The 24,513-nt window shown below is 39.9% G+C and overlaps 1 protein-coding gene across 1 annotated transcript in view; it reads left to right on the forward strand.

Annotated features, from left to right (window-relative positions):
* The window catches only part of cc2d2a (coiled-coil and C2 domain containing 2A), a 183,697-nt gene that overhangs the window by 4,813 nt on the left and 154,371 nt on the right, over nt 1-24,513 (forward strand). Inside the window, exons 3-6 of the mRNA XM_043700613.1 lie at nt 1,796-1,877; nt 8,138-8,197; nt 21,724-21,801; nt 22,744-22,819. Of these exons, the coding sequence (XP_043556548.1) occupies nt 1,796-1,877; nt 8,138-8,197; nt 21,724-21,801; nt 22,744-22,819 (296 nt within the window). The remainder of the gene's footprint in view (nt 1-1,795; nt 1,878-8,137; nt 8,198-21,723; nt 21,802-22,743; nt 22,820-24,513) is intronic.

Genomic DNA, 24,513 nt, shown 5'->3' on the forward strand with positions numbered 1-24,513 from the left:
ATATCCTCCGAAGAGGCAGGCATAGCTTGGGCCTATGCGGGTGCCCATGGCTACTCCTTTCGTTTTGGAGGAAGTGGGAGGATTGGAAAGAGAAGTTGTTCAGGGTGAGGACCAGTTCAGTCAGTCGGAGGAGGGTGTCAGTGGAAGGGTACTGGTTGGTACGGCGGGAAAGGAAGAAGCGGAGGGCTTTGAGTCCTTCGTGATGGGGGATGGAGGTGTACAGGGACTGGATGTCCATGGTGAAGATAAAGCATTGAGGACCAGGGAAGCGAAAATCATGGAGGAGGTGGAGGGCATGGGTGGGGAGTTCTTGGACCAAGGGGGACAGGACCGTGTCAAGGTATGCGGAGATGAGTTCGGTGGGGCAGGAGCAGGCGGAGACAATGGGTCGGCCGAGGCAGTCAGGTTTGTGGATTTTGGGCAGGAGGTAGAAGCGGGCGGTGCGATGATTGTTTCATCTTAGTCCTATTTGTCATTCTCTTTAAAACAGTAGGAGGTATTTTCTTTAAACCATCACCCTCATTGGAAAGAAACAAAGCCAATTTTATTATTAGGTTTGAGGCAAATCAGTGACTAGGAGAATGGTCAGCATTGCAGCATGCCCTGTCTGGAAATGCAGAGGGAATGGTGAAAGGGCACCTCAGTCAAATTTTGTATTAAGATATTGTGAGGTATAGTTCCTTGTCTGGGTGTGAAGCTAAAACACTGATGATCAACTTTTTACAGTCAGAATTTGGCTGAAAACATAGTTAAGGTCAAGAACAGATAATGCCCATAAAAGACACAGGGCATGTGGCTGATTGTTTATTATTTTTATGTTTCTTCAAATGAGATTAATACAAGTAAGTAGAATTTGTTTTAATTGTTACTTGAAAATAGCTTAAAAATTCATTTGGGTCTTATTTCAACAAGAGTTTCAATCTATCTTCTGAAAATCAGAAGTATTATGGCTCCAACCAGTTATTTTTTGTGTTAGCCGCCATGGGTTTGGAAGTTAATTCCCAGGAATTTCAATCTTCCCTCGTTAGCCTCCAGGTTCTGGTGGTTCCATGCTCACTCTTTAAAGTAATAAGTTAGCATTACCTGGTAAGTAGCATGAGCTCATAAGAGCGTACAAAGTAGGAGTAGAGGCAGGTCAACTGCCTGATGAGTCTGCTTCATTATTCCATAGGATCATGGCTGAATCATGTGTCTATTTTCCTACCCTATTCCCAAAGCAATTGATTCATTTGATGCCTTAGTCTATTGATCTCAATCTTAAATGTACTCAATGGTGAGCATTCACAAGCATCTGTACAGTGTTCAATGTCATAATCCTCTGATGCATTTAATCTCGGTTCTAAATTGCCACCCGCCATTTTTTAAACTATGGTCAATACTTTTAGGTACTCCACCCATGGGAAACCACCCCATTACATCCTGTCAAGTCTTCTCAGAACTGTATATGTTTCAGTGAGATCACTTTTCATTCTTTCTAAACACTGGAGAAGATAAACTCATTGTATTCAATTTCTTCTCAGGACAGCCTTCCTATTCCTGGAATCAAGGAAGTATGGCCAGTTATACAGTGATGTTGATTTTAAATAGTTTGACTTGCTACTTTTATCTAATCATTATGAGTGAAACACAAGAGCAAATGATTGCTTATTTGCTATATAAATCAAAGTTAGTATTTTGAATGTTGTTTGGAACTCAGTTCAAGTGCTTTAATCAATTATAAGGGTCAAACACAAAGTGATAAGTGTGATATGTACTTCACAATTTTTGGATGTTAACAGTCTATCAATCATTTCAGTAATCTTCGTGAGAAGATTAAAAGTAAACGAAAGGCACTACAAGCATCTCTTGGTGGAAGCAGACAAGTTGATGATAACCAGGTGAGTATGTAAGCATCTATCGGAATATTTTCTTGAAGATGCATGGTTAGTATGGTAGAAGTGTGGAACATTGAAATGCGAGAAATAGGTCAAAATTAAAAATCACACAACACCAAATTATAGTCCAACAGGTTTATTTGGAAGCTCTAGCTTTCAGAGAGCTACCTGATGAAGGAGCAGCGCTCTGAAAGCTAGTGCTTCCAAATAAACCTGTTGGACTATAACCTGGTGTTGTGTGGTTTTTAACTTTGCCCACCCCAATCCAACACCGGCTCCTCCAAATCAAGAAATAGGTCAGAGTTCAACATAAGAGCCACTGAGAGAAAAGAGTAGTTTATAGCCAGTTTTTGATCTTTACTGAAAAGTGATGCACACCACTTGCGAGACTTAGTTTACATCTTACTCGACAGGCACAAACTTTTGTTTTATCCTTCTCTGATTTTCTTCAAACACAGTGAGGTTAAGAATCTTGTAGCATGTAACTCATCTTCTGAATCCCCAAAGTGTATTCACCATCTACAAGTCAGGAGTGTGATGGAATATTTCCCACTTGCCTGGATGAGTGCAGGTCCAACTACACTCAAGAAGCTTGACACCATCCAGGACAAAGCATCACATAAACAAATATCCACTCCGACCATGATCACTACACAGTAGCAGCAGTGTATACAATTTCCAAGATGCACTGCAGAAATTCAGCAGGATTCCTTAGAGAGCACTGTGAATACAACCATCTGGAAGGACAAGTGTAGCAGGTGCGTGGGAAGGTCACCACTTGCAAGTTCCCATCTAGGTCATTCATGGTCAGACTTGGAAGTACACTACTATTCCTTCGGTGTTGCTGAATCAAATTCCTGGATCATTTTCCTTTACGGTATTATAGGTCAACCTGGAAAAAATTGATAAGGCAGCTTACTCGCACCTTCTCAAGGGCAGTTAGAGATGGGCAATGAATGCTGGCCCAGCTAGTGATACCGACATCTGCATGAAGGAAGAAAAAAATAAGTAATGTTGATTGATAAGAGTCATAGACGTGAGTTGGGTGAAAATTCTAGGAGAAAGTGAGAACTGCAGATGCTGGAGATCAGAGCTGTAAATGTGTTGCTGGAAAAGCGCAGCAGGTCAGGCAGCATCCAAGGAGCAGGAGAATCGACGTTTCGGGCATGAGCCCTTCTTCAGGAATGAGGAAAGTGTGCCAAGCAGGCTAAGATAAAAGGTAGGGAGGAGGGACTTGGGGGAGGGGCGTTGGAAATGCGACAGGTGGAAGGAGGTTAAGGTGAGGGTGATAACGTGAGGGTGATAGGCCGGAGTGAGGGTGGGGGCGGAAAGGTCAGGAAGAAGATTGCAGGTTAGGAAGGCGGTGCTGAGTTNAGTGTTGGGCTACGGGGTGGTTGGGTTGGTTGGTCCGGGTGTCCCAGAGGTGTTCTCTGAAACATTCCGCAAGTAGGCGGCCTGTCTCCCCAATATAGAGGAGGCCACATCGGGTGCAGCGGATGCAGCAAATGATGTGTGTGGAGGTGCAGGTGAATTTGTGGCGGATATGGAAGTATCCCTTGGGGCCTTGGAGGGAAGTAAGGAGGGAGGTGTGGGCGCAAGTTTTGCATTTCTTGCGGTTGCAGGGGGAGGTGCCAGGAGTGGAGGTTGGGTTGGTGGGAGGTGTGGACCTGACGAGGGAGTCACGGAAGGAGTTGTCTTTTCGGAACGCTGATAGGGGAGGGGAGGGAAATATATCCCTGGTGGTGGTCTGTTTGGAGGTGGCGGAAATGACGACGGATGATACGATGTATATGGAGGTTGGTGGGGTGGTTGGGTGAGGACCAGTGGGGTTCTGTCCTGGTGGTGATTGGAGGGGTGGGGCTCAAGGACGGAGGAGCGGGAAGTGGAGGAGATGTAGTGGAGAGCATCGTCGATCATGTCTGGGGGGAAATTGCGGTCTTTGAAGAAAGAGGCCATCTGGGTTGTTCGGTATTGGAACTTGTCCTCCTGGGAGCAGATGCGGCGGAGACGAAGGAATTGGGAATATGGGATGGCGTTTTTACAGGGGGCAGGGTGGGAGGAGGTGTAGTCTAGGTAGCTGTGGGAGTTGGTCCATTTATAGTAAATGTCCGTGTTGATTCGTTCGCCCGAGACAGAAATAGAGAGGTCTAGGAAGGGGAGGGAGGAGTCTGAGATGGTCCAGGTAAATTTGAGGTCAGGATGGAAGGTGTTAGTAAAGTGGATGAACTGTTCAACCTCCTTGTGAAAATTCTAATTGACCTTTTAATTCCGCTTGTTTCCAAACCTAGCTAAGTAGCTCAATATAGTAACCCAACCTCCACTACAGTACTGAATGTGTGATCTAAACTGAAAGTTTCCTGTCACAGCTTTATACTGGCCAATGGATCTACGGCTGAACCGTTAGAGTGTTCTTACGTGCCATTCCCTCATATTGATTTTAATTTCATGTTTTTAAAAATAGCCACACTTCTGAAAGGTAAATGAACAAATAGATTGGCATTCTGCAAGGTGGAAACTATTCCACTTATTAGAGATTAACAATAGGGCCACCAGCGGTAGGCACTACATGCAACTTCCATAATTATAGTTGTATGGTAAAAGATTATCTGGTGCTTGCCTTGGACAAATCACTTGCAAAAAATCAGGTCTTCTGCTGAAAATGGCCAGGCTTTAGACCTGGCAGTGTTCTATAGGAAGTTTGTGGCCATTTTGGGGACAATGTCTATCCACACCAAGCAAACCTTCAGGTAAAGAATTGTACTTACAGTATGCCATAATTTTTAGGATTTATTGTACTTAGTTACAGATTATGATCAGCTGACGTGGCCTTAGGACCATCTTGAATTAATTCATTGAATGTGAACTGTTTTGAGATGTTTGGCAGATAGAACACAATATAATCACAAGTATTCTTTTTAATTAGAAGATTGTTGCCTTTTTATCTAGAGAGGAAGTCATGGCACTATCATCCCATTTCTCATTGCACCAGTCATTTTCTTTAGAAGGTGATTCCTATCCATTAAGAATATCCAGAAAGCTTGTGTCGTTACAAGAGTGTTCAAAACCTTTCAGGATACAATTCTCTGCAAACCAACCTGAGTCAGTCTAGAAAATTCAACAGGTGGCCAGTTTAAAAAAAGGTGTCAGGTAAGAATTAACTGAGGAAAACCTGAAGACAGTTAGAATGAAAAGCCTGTGATTCTTGCATTTTCAAATGGAGTGATGAAATTTTTTTCAGTAACAAGTTTGTATGATTTGGAATATATTGCCTGAAAAATAAATTCAATAGTACATTCAAATTGGAATTGGATATAGATTTATTGGAAAGTTTACAGAGTTACAGGGAGAGTAGTAAAATGGAACTAATAGGAGGATTGTTTTGAAGAATTAACATAGACATGATGAGCTGAATAATTCCCTCCCAGCCACCCTGCTGTAAAAACCTACAGTTCTTGTCTCATTCAACCTTTTTTTATATAGCAATATTTTTTGTTCATAATAGAATAAGAGCCCTCAATGAAAACTTATAATCATAGCTTAGCAAACCCTTCTCCACCTAGGCCACTATTACACTTGCACACTCAGCAGCTTTCATAATTCCTTTGGGTTGGAAGACTCCTATAAAAAGGCAGAAACATGGCTGATCAATAGATACCTTAAAGATTGGTTTGTTTTTGCATTCTAAGTATCATCATGATCACAGCCCATAGTACTACTGGACAAGTCAGATTCCAGAATGAAATCTGTGAAATAATTCACTGAAATGTAGTGTAGAGCTTCTTTAATAACAGAACGGAAGTTTATTATACAAAAGGCGAAAATAAAAAAGCAGATCAAACTATCTCTGGATAGAAGGCAATTTTAAAATATCTTAAAACACATAGCAAAACAAAGTTTTCAATCTATTTCCCAATTACATCAATTTACAAAGATCAAGTGAAGAAATGGGTGGCACGGTGGCACAGTGGTTAGCAGTGCTGCCTCACAGTGCCAGAGACCCGGGTTCCCGCCTCGGGCAACCGTCTGTGTGGAGTTTGCACATTTTCCCAGTGTCTGCTTCTGTTTCCTCCCACAGTCCAAAGATGTGCAGGTTAGGTGAATTAGTCATGCTAAATTGCCCGTAGTGAAGGAGTAAATGTAGGGGAATGGGTCTGGGTGGGTTGCTTTTTGGAGGGTTGGTCTTGTTGGGCCGAAGGGCCTGTTTCCACACTATAAGTAATCTAATCTAAAACAAAGAACTTCTACTTCAGTACTACCTAACTGATTCTCACAAGTTCCTTTCCCGAACCATGGAGTTGTGTTGTATGAATACTCACAAAATTGAGAACTTAAAATTTCTCAGCTTTTATTGAATTGTAAAATTCTAATCAAACTCTCTTGGTTTGGAAACTGCATAACCAAAATCTTTTTTCTGAAGTGACTGTTTTTCCTGAACTGTTATGAACTCCTATAAGGAGTGAAACTAAACTCCCTTCTGAGTCCAGCCAGGTCTCCTCATAACTACCTTAAAAAGTGTTTATAAACTGAAATCAATCCTTGATTAGCCTGCACTAAAAACAAGGGATTAACCTTCATTGTTTACCCAGTTGTCATGAACAACTGCAGTACAATTTTCTGTTAATGTACCATAGGATTTACAGACATTTGCTTTCTGAGCAATATGGAAAAAGTTAACTGTTTCAGACAGATTCTGATTGTGTGATTTTATTTTGAAGAAACCTTAATAAAAATAAGCCACATTTATTTGCCTTTAGGGAAAAATTCATGTTCCAAAAATCATATTGATGACAATAAATTGTATATTTTTCGTCACATTATTGTTAAATTTCCTTCAGACAGTGAGAATGATACCAATTGACTGCAACAGGACACATGCTAACAAAACGGTTAGAGAAGTGAGTCACGGAATGTAATGCAGAGAAATTTGGAGTGTTGCATTTTGTAGAAAGAATAAGCAGAAGCAATAGAGACTAAGTACCACCATTCTAAAAAAAATGTACAGGACAGGATGATTTGGCAATTTGTGCAAATAGATTTTTGAAGTTGTTAGGATATATTGAGAGAGTAATTAGTAAAACAAATGGGATTTTGATAAATAGAGATATTGAAACAAGAAAATATTTCTGAAGTTTTATAAATGTCTGGGTAGGTCAAAATTAGAATATTATGTCCAGTCCTGGGAATTGCACTTTGAGAAGAATGTGACAGATTGAGAGGATGCAAAGGAGATTTACCAGAATAGGGATTTTAGCTATACGGCTAGGTTGGGGAAGCTGGGGTTGTTCTCTGCAGAACGAAGAAAATTGTATGGAGATTTGATAGGACTGTATAAGGTTATGTTAGAGTTAGAAAGGGTAGAAAAGAAAAGCTTAATTCATGGTAAAAATCCGAGAGGGTACAGAATTAAATTTATGGACAAATGATGGGGGGATAGAAGGAAGAACTTTATTTTAAAGGCCTGATTGACAATGATCTGGAACTCAACCTGCCTGAATTCCAGGACCGGAGGTGACAAATTATTTCAAAAGGAAATTGGATCAAAACTTGAGGAAAATAAACTGCAGAGCTTTGGGAATGGTGTAGGGTAATGAGACTGATTAGATTGCTCTGCAGAGAGCTGGCATGGATTTACTGGCTGAATGGTCTCCTCAGCTGTATTAACTGTTGGCTCTAATATGGAGAACATAGTCAAAGGAAACATATGGCCTGGTAAATCTAGCAATTCTTGCAATATGTCTTGGATTTGAATACCTACATTCAATGTGTTTTATAAGCAAATTTCCACCATTGCAATCTGGCATGTCTCATGATAATATTCTCTCTCTAGCTAGAAGAGAAAATGAAATATTCTCCTCATCCAAATGCTTCTAACATTGGTGCTTTTAGAATGATTTAGTAGAATACAGTTTGGACTCTAGTGCAGAAATATCCAAAAGCAGACAAGCTATAAATTTTTGAATAGAGTCATACAGCATGGAAACAGACCCTTTGGTCCAACTCATCCACACCAAACAAGTTTCCCAAACTAAATTAGTCCCATTTGCCTGAACTTGGCTCATATCCTTCTAAATATTTCCTATACATAGATGCAGTAATAATAAATAACAGTGCATTGAATCTTTAACAAATTCAATCAGCTTATTGAACTACAATACAAAAGACTGAAAAATGAAACTATCAGCAAGAAAGAATTGGGAGTAGTTAAAGAAAGTTAATTAGGTTTGCAAAGAAGAGCAATCTTAACTTTTTTTTAAACTTACTAGGCATCGGTTGCTGTAGAAATAGAAAATGGTGCAAGAAACGAAAATGCAAGAAAAGTGGAGGTTTGTTGCTCAACAGTTCTTTGATATTTTCTGAAGCCCATGAAAATGACTAAACTACATGCATTATTTTCTTCACAGTTGATTATGTTTGATTGTTTTTGCGATATCAAAATGCATGCCGTATGTTTGCTTTGCAGTTGGTGTCTGTGATAGACTTGGATCCATCATAATCCCTTCATTTTGTACTTCATCTGAATGTATGCTTTCTGAAAGTTTTAAAATGTTACCCGATAATGCAGAACTTGAATATTGCTGGAAAAAGACCATGCCATTGAAGATCTTTGTCTTGGACTCATCAAGACAGAATTTCAAGAACACCAAATTTCAAAAGTAGAAGCAATTTGTATTATATGAGAAAAGTTGCTTATTGTCTGCACGTTAATTCTGATTGGTAGAGGCTATACCACAGAAAATATACTGGGTGCTGTTGCCCTCCAACGGCTTTCACTGAATTAAAACAAAAGGTGCAATGTCTGGCTATTTTCCTTTTTAGATTTAGATTATTGGTTGAACTTTCAATGTAGTGTGTCTCTTTCAAGCAATTCTCAAATTATAAAATGTCTTCTGATTTCTTAGAATAGCTGATTGTCCAATTAATTTGTAAAGCTGTGATATATATAACTATTCATAAAAACTCATTTCGGTAGAGTTGCATGCTCTGTTCAAGAGGATTGATGAAGGCAGAGAGGTGGATGTGACCTACATGGACTTCAATAAGGTGTTTGACGAGGTTCCTCATAGTAGGTTGGTTAGCAAGGTTAGATCACATGGAATACAGGAAGAACTAGCCATTTGGATACAGAACTGGCTTGAAGGTAGGAGAAGGGGTGGTGGTGGAGGGTTGCTTTTCAGACTGGAGGCCTATGACTAGCGGTGTGCCAAGGATCAATGTTGAGTCCACAGATTTTTGTCATTTATATAAATGATTTGGATGTAAACATAGGAGGTATAGTTAATAAGTTTGCAGGTGACACCAAAATTAGAGGTGTAGTGAAGAAGGTTACCTCAGAATACAACGGGACTTTGATCAGATGGGCCAATAGGCTGAGGAGTGGCAGATGAAGTTTAATTTGGATAAATGTGAGGTGCTGCATTTTGGAATGGCAGATCAGGGCAGGACTTATACACTTAATGATAATGTCCTGGGGAATATTGCTGAGCAAAGAAGCCTTGGAGTGCAGGTTCATAGTTTCTTGAAAGTGGAGTCCCAAGTAGATAGGATAGTGAAGAAGGCGTTTGGTTTGTTTGCCTTATTGGTTAGTGCATTGAGTATAGGAGTGGGAGGTCATGCTGCGTCTGTACAGGACATTGGTTAGGCCATTGTTGGAGTGCTGCCATAGGAAGGATATTGTGAAACTTGAAAGGGTTCGGAAAAGATTTACAAAGATGTTGCCAGGCTTGGAAAGATTGAACTACAAGGAGAAGTTGAATAGGCTGGGACTGGAGCGTCAGTGGTTGAGGGGTAACCTTACAGAGGTTTATAAAATCATGAGGGGCATAGATAGGATGAAGAGTCAAGCTCTTTTTCCCAGGGTAGGGGAGTCCAAAACTAGAGGGCATAGGTTTCAGGTGAGAGGGGAAATCTTTTCATGCAGAGGATGGTGAGTGTATGAAATGAGTTGCCAGAGGAAGTGGTGGAGGCTGGTACAATTCCAACATTTTAAAAGGCATCTGGACGGGTACACGAATAGGAAGGGTTTAGAGGGATATGGGCCAAATGCTGGCAAATGGGACTAGATTAGTTTAGGATATCTCATTGGCATGGATGAGTTTGACGGTAGGCTCTGTTTCCACACTGTATATCTCTATGACTGCATGAGATTATAGAAGTACAAAGTCCATTCCCAGTGATTATTGTCTATGCTTTAATCTGTTATTCCATCTGGGATCCAGTGAGCAAGAGCCTAGCTAATTTTTGTAGAGGTACAGATTGCTTCCATATGTGCCACACTATTGTCTGTGACTATCTAACTGGATTGATACATTTTTCAAATTTTCAGAAGTTGCTAACAGTGGCAGAAAGAACAAACTGGAAATTAGGTGCTGGCATAAATGTTTTTATTTCATTCAGGGGTACAAAACTACCAGTAAAGGATAGGAGTTATGGGTAGATGAAATGACTGCAAAATGACAAGACCTTGTAGTGTAAAGACTGTATCATTTTAATTTTTCTGTATTTTTGATTGTGGACCAAAATAGGAAAATAGCTGCTTTAAAAACAAAGATTATGGAAGGAGTGCTGCATTAAAAAAACAACCAAATTACACCATTCTCTGTAAGTGTTATTTACACTGCTTTTTGTTTAACATTGCGGGTAAGTTAATTGCAGATGGGCTAGCACCAGGGTGTGTGTACAAAGTGAGATTCGGCTGGCAATAAGTAGTTGGTTGGTCTGGGGAGTTGTGGATGACGAAACCCATCTATCTGCCAACTATGTGGTTGGTTCCTGGGTAGCTTAACAGCTTATAGGCATGAATGATGCCAGAAGCCTTCAGAATTTCAAAAGGGGAGACGGTGGCAAGGAAGTTTGTGTTTCCTAACATTAGTAATCAACAGATGCAAACTTCAGTGAACCGTCAAAGTTTGGTTATTTTCTTTTATTACCTTTTATTGCACTGGACGATAGTGAAGTCTTTTGAAAAAAAATCTAACTAACCTTGCTGCTTTTATTTAGTTTTATTTCTCTTATTCTTATTACGAGATAAAACTGATTTAGCTTTTTTAGCTTTTACCGTCTTGTGCATCAATGTGATGTTTTCTTTTGGAGAAATCAGAAAAAAGGGGTGAAATTCAGTACTTTTTTTATTTTGGTAGAAAAGCTGTCTTAGGTTACACAAAACTTTGATGTATTGGAACTGATGACCTCTTCTCTAATGTTTTAATAATATTCTAGAAAATGAATTATAATATTGCTTTGCAAAATGCCTTCACTCTCAGGCATCCTCAATATGCTTACCTTACAATGAGTATCCTATATGATGATTCAAGCATAATCTTGCATATTTTCTATATTTGTGTTTTTTTTGTATGTCTCCTCCCAAATTTCATCTTTTTAATATCACCACCATTTCACACAGGATATTTTGCTTCCGACAGATATGGAAATATTTCAGATTTAAGTAATTATAATTTAATTAGTCAATAAAGAAAACTTACTAGAAATAGAAGTGTACTAAAATATTAAAACTTATGTGGAAAGGCACACCTAGTTGGGCGAAGTGAAATGGGAATGAGAATGACAATAGAATATACAGAATCCACCACCTGGGTTATTTCCACTGCATTAATCAAAATAATCCCAAGACTATTATTTCTACATACACTCCACACCTGGACTGAAACAAACACTGTGCGCTTTATGTGCCAAACCACAAAAATATACAGGCAATGGAACAAAACATTTCTTGTACAAGTTGTGTTTTTTTTCACAACCAAACTCAAGTTTATTTGTTTTTCCTATTTCTCAAAGTGCCCAAGCTTGAAACTAATTTATGACTTAGTAAGTTTCAATCTGTTTAATAAGTGTATCCAATTTTCCCTTTGAGGCTGCATATTTATTGATAAATAATTATTGATTAAGTGGGCCATTCTAAAACTGTTGAATGTTTAGCATCATTAAAAATAGTCCTACTTTTCTTTAATGGTAAATTATTTAATGTGTCCTCAATCCCCTGTAGTTCAACAGAGACAAAAAACATTGCCAGAGTGAATTTTTTTGAAGATCTTTGGTTTGGCAGTACTAAGTAAAACTGTTGCACACAGTCAATTCTGTTTTAGTAACTTCTGTCTCCTGGGAATGGCTGCTGGATAAATCAAGCAATATCTTTGTTTTGTTGGAAATTTTCATGAGGTTTATAACTCTATTTTAAAACTGTGGTCTTATATGTACTGTTCATGAACTGACCTGATTTTAATCCATCACATAACTCTAGTCCGTTTATTGCGTGACCTCGTTTCAGTTTTCCAAGTATAAAAACCTTCACAATGAACACCAAACGTTTAAATGTTATTGTATGATACACATTATATATTATTGTAATCACATTTTACTTTAGTTTTTTTGATTAATTTTCGTAAGATTTGTAAACAAAGCACCACGAATAGCCCATTGAGCTATCATGGCTGATCAAACTTTACCCAAACTAACCCGAACTCTCTATACGCCTTTTGTAATCAGAAATTAATTGATCTCTCCTTTAAACATACTCAAAGGCTGAGATTCCAAGGCCCTCTGTGGTAGGGAATTCCAAAGATTTGCAATCCATTGAGCAAACAAAAAAATCTCCTTATCTCTGTACTAAATGGTTTCTCTTCTCATTTTAGATTGTGCCCCCTTCTTCTGGATGCACCAACCAAGAGAAACATCTTACCTGCATCTATCCTGCCTATCCTTCTAAGTACTTTTCAGGTTTCAATGAGATCAACATCATTCTTCGGAACTCGAGACAATACAGACCTTGTTTGCCGTCTTCTGTTTCTCTTCATAGGATAGTCCTGTTATCGGGACTAGTCTGGTGAACCTTTGTTGCACTCTCTCTATGGCAATAACATTCTTTGTCAGATAAGGAGACCAAAACTGCATATAGTATGCCATGTATAGGCTAACCAAACTCTGATACAGTCAAAACAAAACTTCACTATTCCTGCACTCTCATCCTCTTACGAGAAGGCTAACATTCCATTAATCTTCCTAATGACTTGCTGAACCTGCATGTTTGTCTTCATTGATTTATTGACAAGGACACCAAAGTTCCTTTGTGCACCTGCACTTTCCAACATCTTAACTTTTAAAAAAACTCTGCAGATCTGTTCTCACCAAAGTAGATAACCTTACATTTTTCCCACATATTCCATCAGCATATCCCCATCCACTCACTAAACCTGTTTAAAACCTCCTGAAGTCTCTCTACATCTCCGTCACAACACCCATTCCAGCTTAGCTTTGTATCGTTTGAAAATTTGGAAATATCACATATGGTCCTCAAATACAAATCATTGATGTATATTGTGAACAACTGGGGTCCCAAGTAACTGATCCTTTCAGTGACCCACTGCTCACAGTCTTCCAAAGTGAGAATGATGCATTCATTCCTACTGTTCATTAGTTAAGTTAACCAGTATATTAACTCCAACGCCATGTGCTTTAATTTTGTGAACTAACCTGTTGAGGGGGAACTTTATCAAAAGCTTCCTGGAAATCCAGATATAGTACATAATTGACTCCTCTTCACCAGTTTTGTAAGTAATGTCTCCAAAAAGCTCCAAGTTCATAAGACATGATTATTCAAAATTTTTCATTTGCAAATCTATGCAGATTGTACCATATCACGTTATTATTCAACTGTCTGTTTGTCACATCCTTTGTAATAGATTCTAGTATTTCTTCTGTTATGTTATAAGGCTAGCAGGACTGTAGTACCCTGTTTTCTATTTCACTCACTCCTTAAATAATGGGGTGATGTACTTGCTTCCAATCTGAAGGAATCATTCCAGAATCTTTGGCAGAGCAGACTCGAAGGGCCGGACGGCCTACTCCTGCTCCTCGTTCGTACGTTCTTATGTTCTATTGAATTTTTAGAACCCGATCACCAGTATATTAACCAACTCTATAGACATTTCTTTCAATGTTGTGATGTAGAAAATAAAGGATGTTATCTGCCTTCAGACCCATTAAGTTCTCTAGAAAAACCTTCTTACTGATACTAATTTTCTTTAACTCCTCATTCCTGTTGATTATTCGTAACTCTAATTCTGGGAGATTCTTTGCATCTTCCCCAGTGAGAACAGACATACAGTAATCATTTAGCTCCTCTGCTATTTCTCTATTCTCCATAATAAAGTGTCCTGATCCTCAGGTTGTAAGTTTGCTCGCTGAGCTGGCAGGTTTGTTTTCGGATGTTTCATCACCATGCTAGGCAACATCATCAGTGAGCCTCCGGATGAAGCGCTGGTATTTTGTCCTGCTTTCTATTCACGTGTCTTAATGATTGGTCACTGATGATGTTATCTAACATGAAAACTGAACCTCAACCTGACCTACAAATGTCCAGATCCTGCCTGTAAAGGTCCCACTTTTGTCTTAGCTAAACATTTCCGTTTTGTGTACATAAAGATGCTTATATAGTTTTATTTTGAAAGCATTTTGCTAGATTGCATCTGTACTTTCTTCTCTCTTTCCTGAACAGTTTCTTGATCTTCCTTTGCTTTATTCTTAAAACCACCCAATCCTCAGATTTACTACTATTTCTGGTAACTTTTGTAAGTCTTCTACAATCGGTTCTGGTACAACGCAGTAGTTCCGTTGTATTATAGAAAATGGCACAATAGAAATAACGGGGTTTATGGGAAAAACAGGGTTAGGGCAGATCACCCATAATATCAGTAAAAACTGAAACAAATATAGTAGTTAAACAAACACGATGGTAGCACAGTCTAAGTAAATTTTTAAATCTTACATTTTAATTAAATAATATAGTAAGTTTGACACTTAAAAGGGTTTCTGAATTTGTTGAGTTATAGTACTGTATTAAGACAGGGGCTGAGAATCATCATCAGCAAGATCATTACCTTCAAATGCAGTTCTTGGTGCAGGGTTGCAATGAAAGAAAATATTTAGTCCAGAAGTGGATGGCTGTGTTTCATTGTCCTCAGACTGTTTCTTGGGAGATGGCTTAAAAAAGGCCTCTAGTTTTTTCTGCTTTACTATCTTTCATGAAGAAGCTGTCCATAAGGTGCCTGATAAGACGTTATGCCACGAACTGCTATCCTGCTGCATTCTGCATTATAGTCATTATCTTCTAAGAGCTGCAACTGCTTCTCAACTTCCCTCAGGATAGAAAACAGAAGAGAAGTGAAAAGTTCTCGTGGTGCTACATCTTGGACTTAATCGTCTTCATCTCAAGCTTCAATTTCCCCCGCAGCAACGAGTTGTTGTAGATTAGCTGTGGAGAGGCTTTCACAATGGCACTCGAGCACCTCTTCAAATCCAACTTGCTTTGTAAGAGCGACACAATGTTCTTTGATCACTGGAAGCTCCTCTGACAGTTCAACACTTTTAAAATCATGATGAAAATCTGGGAGGGAAGCTTCTGCCAAACTGCATGCAAGCAGTCCTTGCTGACATCACCTCAGGCCTCCACAATGATGTCAATAGCATTCTTGATGTTAAAGCTCTTCCAAAATTGAAGAACCCTGTCTTCATTATCCCTCTCAGTAGCTGCAGTCAGTTTCCTGAGGGTGCACCTTAAATTATAAGCTTTTAAAAACTGCTGTTGGACCCTGGTCCATGGGTTGAATGAGAGAGGTTGTGTTCGGAGGTAGAAATAGCACTGCGATGTTTTCAGAAAGCTCACCAATGGTCGGAGGATGTCTTGGTGCATTGTCCAGAGTGAGGAGAATTTTGAAATCCAAATGTTTTCTCCTGCAATAATTTCTAAAAACATCCTCAAACGTCAACAGTATGGTCAGAAAAAATTCGCCCCGTCATCCAAGCCCTTCTGCTTGACTTGAAGTAAACACCCAGAGTGGACTTAAGGTATTCCTTCACGGCTCTCAGATTGGTATGCCACCACAGGCTTAAGCTTCAAGTCTCTACTGGCATTAGCACCCACAACACAGTCATATGACCCTTTGCAACCTTAAAACCTAGAGCGTATGTTTCATTCTTTGAAATGTCAGTTCTTGCTGGCATTCGCTTCCAGTATAAACCTGTCTCATCCAAATTGAAGATTTGATCTAATGTGTAGCCTTCTTCCTCAATTAATTTTTTCACCACAGGTGGAAATGACAGCGCATGTTCCTCGTCTACACTGGCAGCTTCACCACATAACTTCACGTTATGAAAAGCACAGCAGTTCTTACATCCATCAAACCAGCCACTATTGGCACTGAAGGCAGGTGCATCTGCAGGATTTTCAGCTTTTTTCCTTTGATGCTCATAAATTGATAAGGCTTATTTTATGGTGAGAAAGGTGGTCCCACATTGCTTTTTCATTTGATCTTCTGTCCACACTGTCCAGGACAAAGCAGCTCACTTGATTGGCACCACATCCACAAACATCTACTCCCTTCACCACCAACTCTCACTGGCAGCATTGTGTAATATTTACAGGATTCACTGCAGAAATCCACCAAAGATCCTTAGGCAGTACTTTCCAAAACCACAACCACTTCCATCTAAAAGAACATAGGCAGCAAATACATGAGAAGACTACCGCTTACAGGTTTCCCTCCAATCTACTCACCATCCCAACTTGGAAATGTACCACTGTACCTTCATTGTCAGTAGGGTCAGAATCCTGGAACTTCTTCCCTAATGGCATCATGTGTCTACCTATAGCATATGGACTGCAGTAGTTCAATAAAGCAGCTCACCACCACCTTTTCAAAAACAATTGGGTGTGGGCAAAAAATGTTGGCCAGCCAACAATGTCCTCTTCCCACAAGGGAATAAAGAAAACATCTGTCACTCAGAGCTGTTCAGGCTGTGGACACTTTTTATATCTAGGTTTTTGTAATATGAGTTTTCCCAGTGCCTGTGCTTGGGCATCAGTGATGGGCAGTAGAAGCTCATGCATTCATCTATCTCTGTTCTTGTCTCTTGAAAACTGTTACATTTGTCAACTGCAGTCTTCCTCTTTGAATTTCATACTGGCTGTCTCTCATTTGCTATTTGTCTAGTTATTTGGTATTTCCATCTTTAATTAAAGACTGGAATTTTTTTTCTCAGAACATGAACTTAAATTCTGATTTACCTTTTGGTGCTGCAGTGACCACTCTAGAAGCGGGAACAGGAGTAGGTCATTCAGCCTCTCGGGCCTGTTCCTCCATTCATTGAGATCATGGTTGTCCTGTGGCCTCTCCCATTTATCTGTCTGTGGCCATTAGTTAAGAAAAACACTTTAACTACCAATCTAGCATCTCCTGCTGTTGTGGAAAAGAATTCCAAACCTCTACCACCTTTTGTGCATAGAGTTCTTCCTAACATCTCTCCTCAATGGTCTGACCCTAATTTTTAAGACTGTGCCCTCTAGTTCCATAATCCCCAATCAGTGGAAATAATTTCTTTATTTATCCTGTGTTTTCCTGTTAATATCTTGAAGACCTTGATTCAGAAAACCCCTTAACCTTCTAAATTCTAGTGAAAACAGGCCTAGTTTGAATAATCTTCCCTTAGAATATAACTCAAGTCCAGGCATCATTCTTGTAAACCAATATAGTACTTCCTGCAAGGCCAGTATATCCTTTCTAAGGTGTGGTGTCCAGAAATGCTCTCGCTACTCCAAGTGGGGTCTAACTAAGGTTTTGAATAATTGCAGCTTTACTTCTTTACTACTTATATTCCATTCCTCTGGAAGTAAAGGCCAGCATTCCATTTGCTTCCTTGAATATTGTCTGCACCTGTTTGCAGCTTTTTAAAGGTCTCAAAGAGACCCCAAATCTCTTGGAACATATGGTGCTTTAACTTCATACCATCTGGAAATTATCTTTTTCAGTCCAGACTTGATAACCTCACACTTGCTTACACTGAACTTCATCTGTCACTGTTTTGCCCATTCACCTAGTCTGTCAATATCCCTTTGTAATTTTGTGCTATCATTTACACATCTACAGTGCTGCTTTATTTTGTGACATCAGCAAATTTGGACATATGACTTTCTATACCATTATCCAAGTCGTTAATAATTTTTGTGAATAATTGAGGCACTAACACAGATTCCTGTGGGACATCACTGGTGACATCCCGCCAATTTGTGTCCAACCCATTATCTCTGATTTCTGTTACTTGATACTCAACCAATTTTGCTGTCATGTCAGTAATTTGTCGTCAATTTCTTGGGCTTCTATAGTAATTGGAATGAGGCCCAGCTGGAGCTCATTGACTATGAGACCCTTGATTGGGGTTGTTAACCTGGGCTAATCAAGCAGCCCTGGGTAGCACATATAGACAGGAGACTCAGAGTATCTCCTCATTCTCGGGACTGGCACCAAGCTGGCTGCTCAGAACCCGTGTACCGTGCACTTGTAAATAAAGAGTGACTTGTTGACAGGGTACCGCCCTCTCTACAGGAATTTCAGCTCTATCTTAGTTAACAGTGTCTTACATGGAATTTTACAAAATGCCTTCTGGAAGACCATGTAAACAACATCCATAGACATTCCCTGTCCACTACCTCAGTCACCTCTTCAAAGTTTCAGTGAAGTTTTCCAAGCATGACCTACTGTCATGAATCCATGCTGGTGTTCCCTAATTAACTGAAAATTTTCAAGGTGTTTTTGTTACCTCATCCTTGAACATAGACTCCAACAATTTCCCCACCAGGCATGTTATGTTAACTGGTCTATAATATCCTAGCTTTCCTCTTTTTCTCTTCTTAAACAATAGTATGACGTGCAATTTTCCAATCCAGAGGGATGATTCCTGTGTCTACAGAACTTTGAAAGATTATAGTGAGGATGTCTACAATGTGCTCCCCTATTTCCTTTGACACCTTTGGATGGAAAACATCAGGTCCTGAGGATTTGTCACTCTTTTATTTCCTTGGACCTCCAGCAAGCTGGTCTCCTCTTCACCTGCAAATACTACTTATCCTCCTTTTCTATTGTAAATACTGAGGCGAAGTAATTATTCAATATCTCTGCAATTTTCCCATAGTTATTGACAATGTTCCCACTTTAGTAGGCCAGCATTGCTTTTATGTAACTATAACATTTATTGTTGATTTTGATGTCCTTTGCAAATTTCCTTTCATAATCCCTTTTAGGGGTAGCTCTCATAAGCTGCTTTGTGGCGCTTTGCTAGTCTTTGTCTATTCCCTATGTCTGAGCTGTTCTTTGTGTCTTTGCAAGCCCTTTCTTGTAGTTTTCTGCTGTCCATTATCTCTTTAGTTGTGCACGACTGCTTTTTCTTTGAAATGGAGCCTTTCATTCTCGGGTGTAAACTTGTTCTGTATTACTGCATTAGTGGTTAGCACTGCTGCCTCACAGTGCCAGGGATCCAGATTCGATTCCTGTCTGTGTGGAGTTTGCACATTCTCCCCATGTCTGCGTAAGATTCCTCCGGGTGTTCCGGTTTCCTCCCACAATCCAAAAGATGGGCAGGTTAGGTGAGTTGGCCATGCTAAATTGCCCATAATGTTCAGGGATGTGTAGGTTAGGTGCATTAGTCAGAGGTAAATGTAGAATACTAGGGAATGGGTTGGGTGGGATACTCTTCGGAGGTTCAATGTGGAGGTTGTTTTTCAGACTGAAGGCCTGTGACCAGTGGAGTGCCACAAGAATCGGTGCTGGGTCCACTAATTTTCATTATTTATCTAAATGATTTGGATGTGAGCATAGGAGGTATAGTTAGTAAGTTTGCAGAGGACACCAAAATTGGAGGTGTAGTGAACAGTGAAGAAAGTTACCTCAGATTAAACGGGATCTTGATCAGATGACAAATAGGCTGAGAAGTGGCAGTTGGAGTTTAATTTAGATAAATACGAGGTGCTGCGTTTTGGGAAAGCAAATCTTAGCAGGATTTGTACACTTAATGGTAAGGTCCTAGGGAGTGTTGCTGAACAAAGAGACCTTGGAGTGCAGGTTCATAGCTCCTGGAAAGTGGAGTCGCAAGTGGATAGGATAGTGAAGAAGGCGTTTGGTATGCTTTCCTTTATTGGTCAGAGTATTGAGTACAGGAGTTGGGAGGTCATGTTGCAGCTGTACAGGACATTGGTTAGGCCACTGTTGGAATATTGCATGCAATTCTGGTCTCCATCCTATCGAAAGGATGTTGTGAAACTTGAAAGGGTTCAGAAAAGATTTATAAGGATGTTGCCAGGGTTGGAGGGTTTGAATTACAGGGAGAGGTTGAATAGGCTGGGGCTGTTGTCCCTGGAGCATCAGAGACTGAGGGGGTGACCTCATAGTGGTTTATAAAATCATGAGGGGCATGGATAGGAATTGAATTGAATTTATTTATTGTGTACCGAGGTACAGTGAAAAGCTTTGTCTTGCAAGCAATACAGGAAGATCGCATTGTTAAGTAGCATAGATAAGTAAATAATATGTAAACAGTGGCAAAAACAAAAACAAATAGACAAAGTCTCTTCCCTGGGGTGGAGGAGTCCAGAACTAGGGGGCATAGGGTTAGGGTGAGAGGGGAAAGATATAAAAGAAGCCTAAGAGGCAACATTTTACATGCAGAGGGTGGTACGTGTATGGAATGAGCTGCCAGGGTAAGTGGCGGAGGCTAGTAGAATTGCAACATTTAAAAAGGCATCTGGATGGGTATATAAATAGGAAGGGTTAGGAGGGATATGGGCCGGGTGCTGACAGGTGGTACTAGATTGGGTTGGGTTATCTGGTCGGCGTGGATGAGTTGGACCGAAGGGTCTGTTTCCATGCTGTACATCTCTATGACTGTATGGCTGTATGACTTGTTGGGCTGAAGGACCTGTTTCCACACTGTACGGGTTTTAAGATACATTAAATGTTTCTTTTAAATTGAATTCTCTAATATAATCTGTCTGATTTCATATCCTATTTTCTTCAGGATCCTTGGATGTAACCACTGAATTAAATCATGGCTGTTGTTCCAAATTGATGCCATTTCCTGCATTATCCTCATATCCCTTGATGTTTTAACATCTAGAAATCTGTTGACCTCTGTCTTGAACATACACTTATGATTGAGCTTCCATGACATCTGGGATAGAGAATTTGATTATCTATCTCAATGCCATTACAAATATTAAATAATCAAAAGTCCAAAAGTAGAGAGAAATAAATCACTAACTACCGCTACAGAAAAATTGGCAGGAAAACTAGCAGGGCTAAAGACCAAAAGTCCTTTGGACCTGATGTGATATGTTCTTAGAATATTAGAGAAAGTAGCAACAGAGATAGTGGGTGCATTTGGGGGGCACAGTGGCTCAGTGGTTAGCACTGCTGCCTCACAGTGCCAGGGACCTGGGTTTGATTCCCATCTTGGGCAACTGTGTGCAGTTTGCACATTCTCCCCATGTCTGCATGGGTTTCCTCTGGGTGCTCCGGTTTCCTCCTGCAATCTAAAGATGTGCAGGTCAGGTGAATTGGCCATGCTAAATTGCCCATAGTTAGGTGCATTAGTCATGGATAAATATAGGGTAGGGAAAGGGTCTGGGTGGTTTACTCTTCAGAAGGTCAGTGTGGACTTGTTGGCTGAAGGGCCTGTTTCCATACTGTAGGGAATCTAATCTAATCTAATCTGAGTGAATAAATTCTTGCTCACTTCAGTCCGAAACAGCCTAATCTTTATTCTGAGATTCTGACTGTTGATTCTTGGCCTCCAAGCCAGGGAAAATCCCCTTCCTACATTTTCCCCATTGAGCCCTGTGAGAATTATGTGTGACATTAACAGGGCAGGTTCTGCAACAGATGCATGTTCCCTTTCTGAAAAATTACCATCCGTACAGTGATGACAGACATTTCCCCCTATGTTGGCAAGTTGTTATCCCGATTTAAATTTTTGCCTTTGACCTTTTCCATTTGCGTTGTGATTTATGCAGGAAATTCAGAATGAGGATGAACAGGTAGAGAATCTGAAACGGACCATGAAAGCCCAAAGACAAAGAAGGAAGAAAATGGTATGATATGATATATGTGTATGGGCATGCGTGTTATTTAACCTTTACTTCTGATATTTCTGTTCTGGAGATTTATAGGTAAAATTATGCCTACCTGGGTTTTAAGCAGATATTAAATAAATGGTCTGCAATTTCTGCATTGGTTCTGACAAAAGATTGGGAGAATCCCATAGAAAAATGGAATTCATTTACATACTTAGCAAAATTCTAACCAATTGTGGTGCAACTTCTTCTATTGGTGTGCTTGACATTGACCAGCTCACCATTATCGCCCAATCCTGGCTGCCATCAGAAGTTAATGCTGAGCCTCTTTCTGAGTTGCTGTAACCCTGGTGTTGGGTGGAGATTTCTGGGATATTAACTCAAGTGGCCACGAAGGTTAGCATTGTGATGAGATTAGGAGGTAATAGAATTCCCAAAATACTGTTGCTCCTGCCCGTGGATTTGGAGGTCAGGAAAAAGAGGAAGTTGTCATCAGAAGTTTAGTTGGTTACTGGTGCCCATTCTTTTCTTGGTAGATATGGTAGCTGCAGTGTGATGATGCGAGAGAAGATGAATATGGATTTTTAAACTTCAAACAAAACCATTGTGCCCATTCTAGATGTAGGAAAACACCTTTCCAGACTTTGGTATTGTTCTTAAATATACTTTTTGAACCACTAAACTTTTCAAAGCAATAATTACAAGAGTGTATTAATTTTCTGACCCCAGCTCTTATAATTTAGACAAAAGTTGATCTTCTTTGCTTTCCTCTTCTTCCCAAGTCTTGCAGTATTTGCAGCAGAGTTCAGGAGAGAGACTTGCTCTAAGACCTTCTGCTTGATATGTGCAGTAGGAAGTACCACAAGTAGCTCAGCGATTTAATGTTTTTTTTCTTCCGCCTGTTTCAAACTGAGAGATGTCAGTGGTCATTGTTAACACTAACTGTATTCTTCTTTGCAGCTTATTGATGACATTGATGATGTACATTCTGAAGAATCCACACAAGAAGTGAACATAATTACTCATCAACAAAGAAGTAAGCTGTTCCTAACTAAAAAGAGCAATGCTGCATTCTTTCTTATGTTGCAAGTACTCACTGATATGTTTTCATGTATACGAATGCTGTGTATTCCACCAATTTGTTTTGTCTTCTCAACTTCATAAATAACTAGTTTGAATAAAATATAGTAAGATCATAATATTTTAAAGCAAACTATAGTCATAATCTCACTACTTCAGTCTATTTCAGTAGAAAATTGTTAAATATTGTGACTAGCTTTATATGTATATATGGTAGTTTGCTCTTGTTGCTGTTATGTACATTACAGTGAAAGGATTTTAATTTAAGTATCTCAAATTCTGTGCTTTCCATGTACATCACAGATGGTGTGAGTGGGAGAGAAAGGTGGCTGTGTGCAAGAGAAGGAGAGAGGTGCTAATGCAAGTGAGAGAGAAAGAAAGAGGTGGCTGTGTGATGTTTGCCAGTGTTGAAGCTGTAGTGGAACAGCCTGGTTAGGGCTGTGGCTAGTTCTGGAGCAAAATTCTTCTGTTCTGTTACTGGAATGTTATAATCCATAATCTCTGCAGTATCCAATTTCCTTCAGCCATTTATTGATATCATGTGGTGAGAATCAGAGTGGCTGTGATGCCAGGGACCTTTGGAGGAGTCCGAGATGCACTGTCTACTTTGCACTTCTAACTGAAGATTGTTGCAAATGTATCAGCCTTATCGTTTGCAGTGTTTCGGAGCCTCCGCCCCCAGTGAGTTGTGTTATCCACCACAATTCATGACTGGATGTGGTAGAACTGCAGAGTTTTGATCTGATCCATTTATTGTGGAGTTGTTTAGCTGTATTATTTGCTGCGTATGCTGTTTGGCATGCAAGTAATTCTGTTTAGTAGCTTCATCAGGTCGACAACGGTGTTGGTCCTGGCATGTCCTCCTGCACTCTTCATTGAACTGGCATTGATCCCTCTGACTTACTGGTATTGAATAGTGCACACTGGCTTAATGTGGGGCTTTCCTGGAGCAGGCTGCTACTTTTTTTTTAAAGTTTTCTTATTGCTGGTTGTGAGACTGATATATGGAGTTTCAGCAGCTCATGCACAGTTCTAGGTTGCCTGGAAGTTAAGAAGAATGTCCTTGGAGAACTTTGGTTTTGTCTGGAGTCACCTGAGATTGAGCAGATTTCCTCCTAAGCGACATTTAACTGAAGTCAGGATCACAATCATGAAGAGGAGAAAGTGAGGACTGCAGATGCTGGAGATCAGAACTGAAAATGTGTTGCTAGAAAAACGCAGCAGGTCAGACAGCATCCAAGGAGCAGGAGAATCGACGTTTCGGGCATGATCCTGAAGAAGGGCTCATGCCCGAAACGTCGATTCTCCTGCTCCTTGGAGCTGCCTGACCTGCTGCGCTTTTCCAGCAACACATTTTCAGCTCACAATCATGAAGGCAATCCTTCTCAGTTTCTAAAAAAGGTCCTTCTCCCATTTCTGTCCACAACTGAAAATACAGAAAAATAAAATGAAAAATATATAGTCTACATCATTCAGGGCAAGTACGAGCATGTCATTGTGCAACTATTGAACTATTGTGATATATTTCTGATAAAGTTTGTTTTTTTTTCCATTACTTTCCAAATGCCCTCAGGGCTGACTGTGTCAAAGGTCTTGCCAGGTTAATAAACATGGGTTAGAGGTCCATGTTCTTGACATCTTTCCTGGAGA

Source organism: Chiloscyllium plagiosum, chromosome 1 (genome assembly GCF_004010195.1).
Source record: "Chiloscyllium plagiosum isolate BGI_BamShark_2017 chromosome 1, ASM401019v2, whole genome shotgun sequence".
NCBI classification, from domain to species: Eukaryota; Metazoa; Chordata; class Chondrichthyes; order Orectolobiformes; family Hemiscylliidae; genus Chiloscyllium; species Chiloscyllium plagiosum.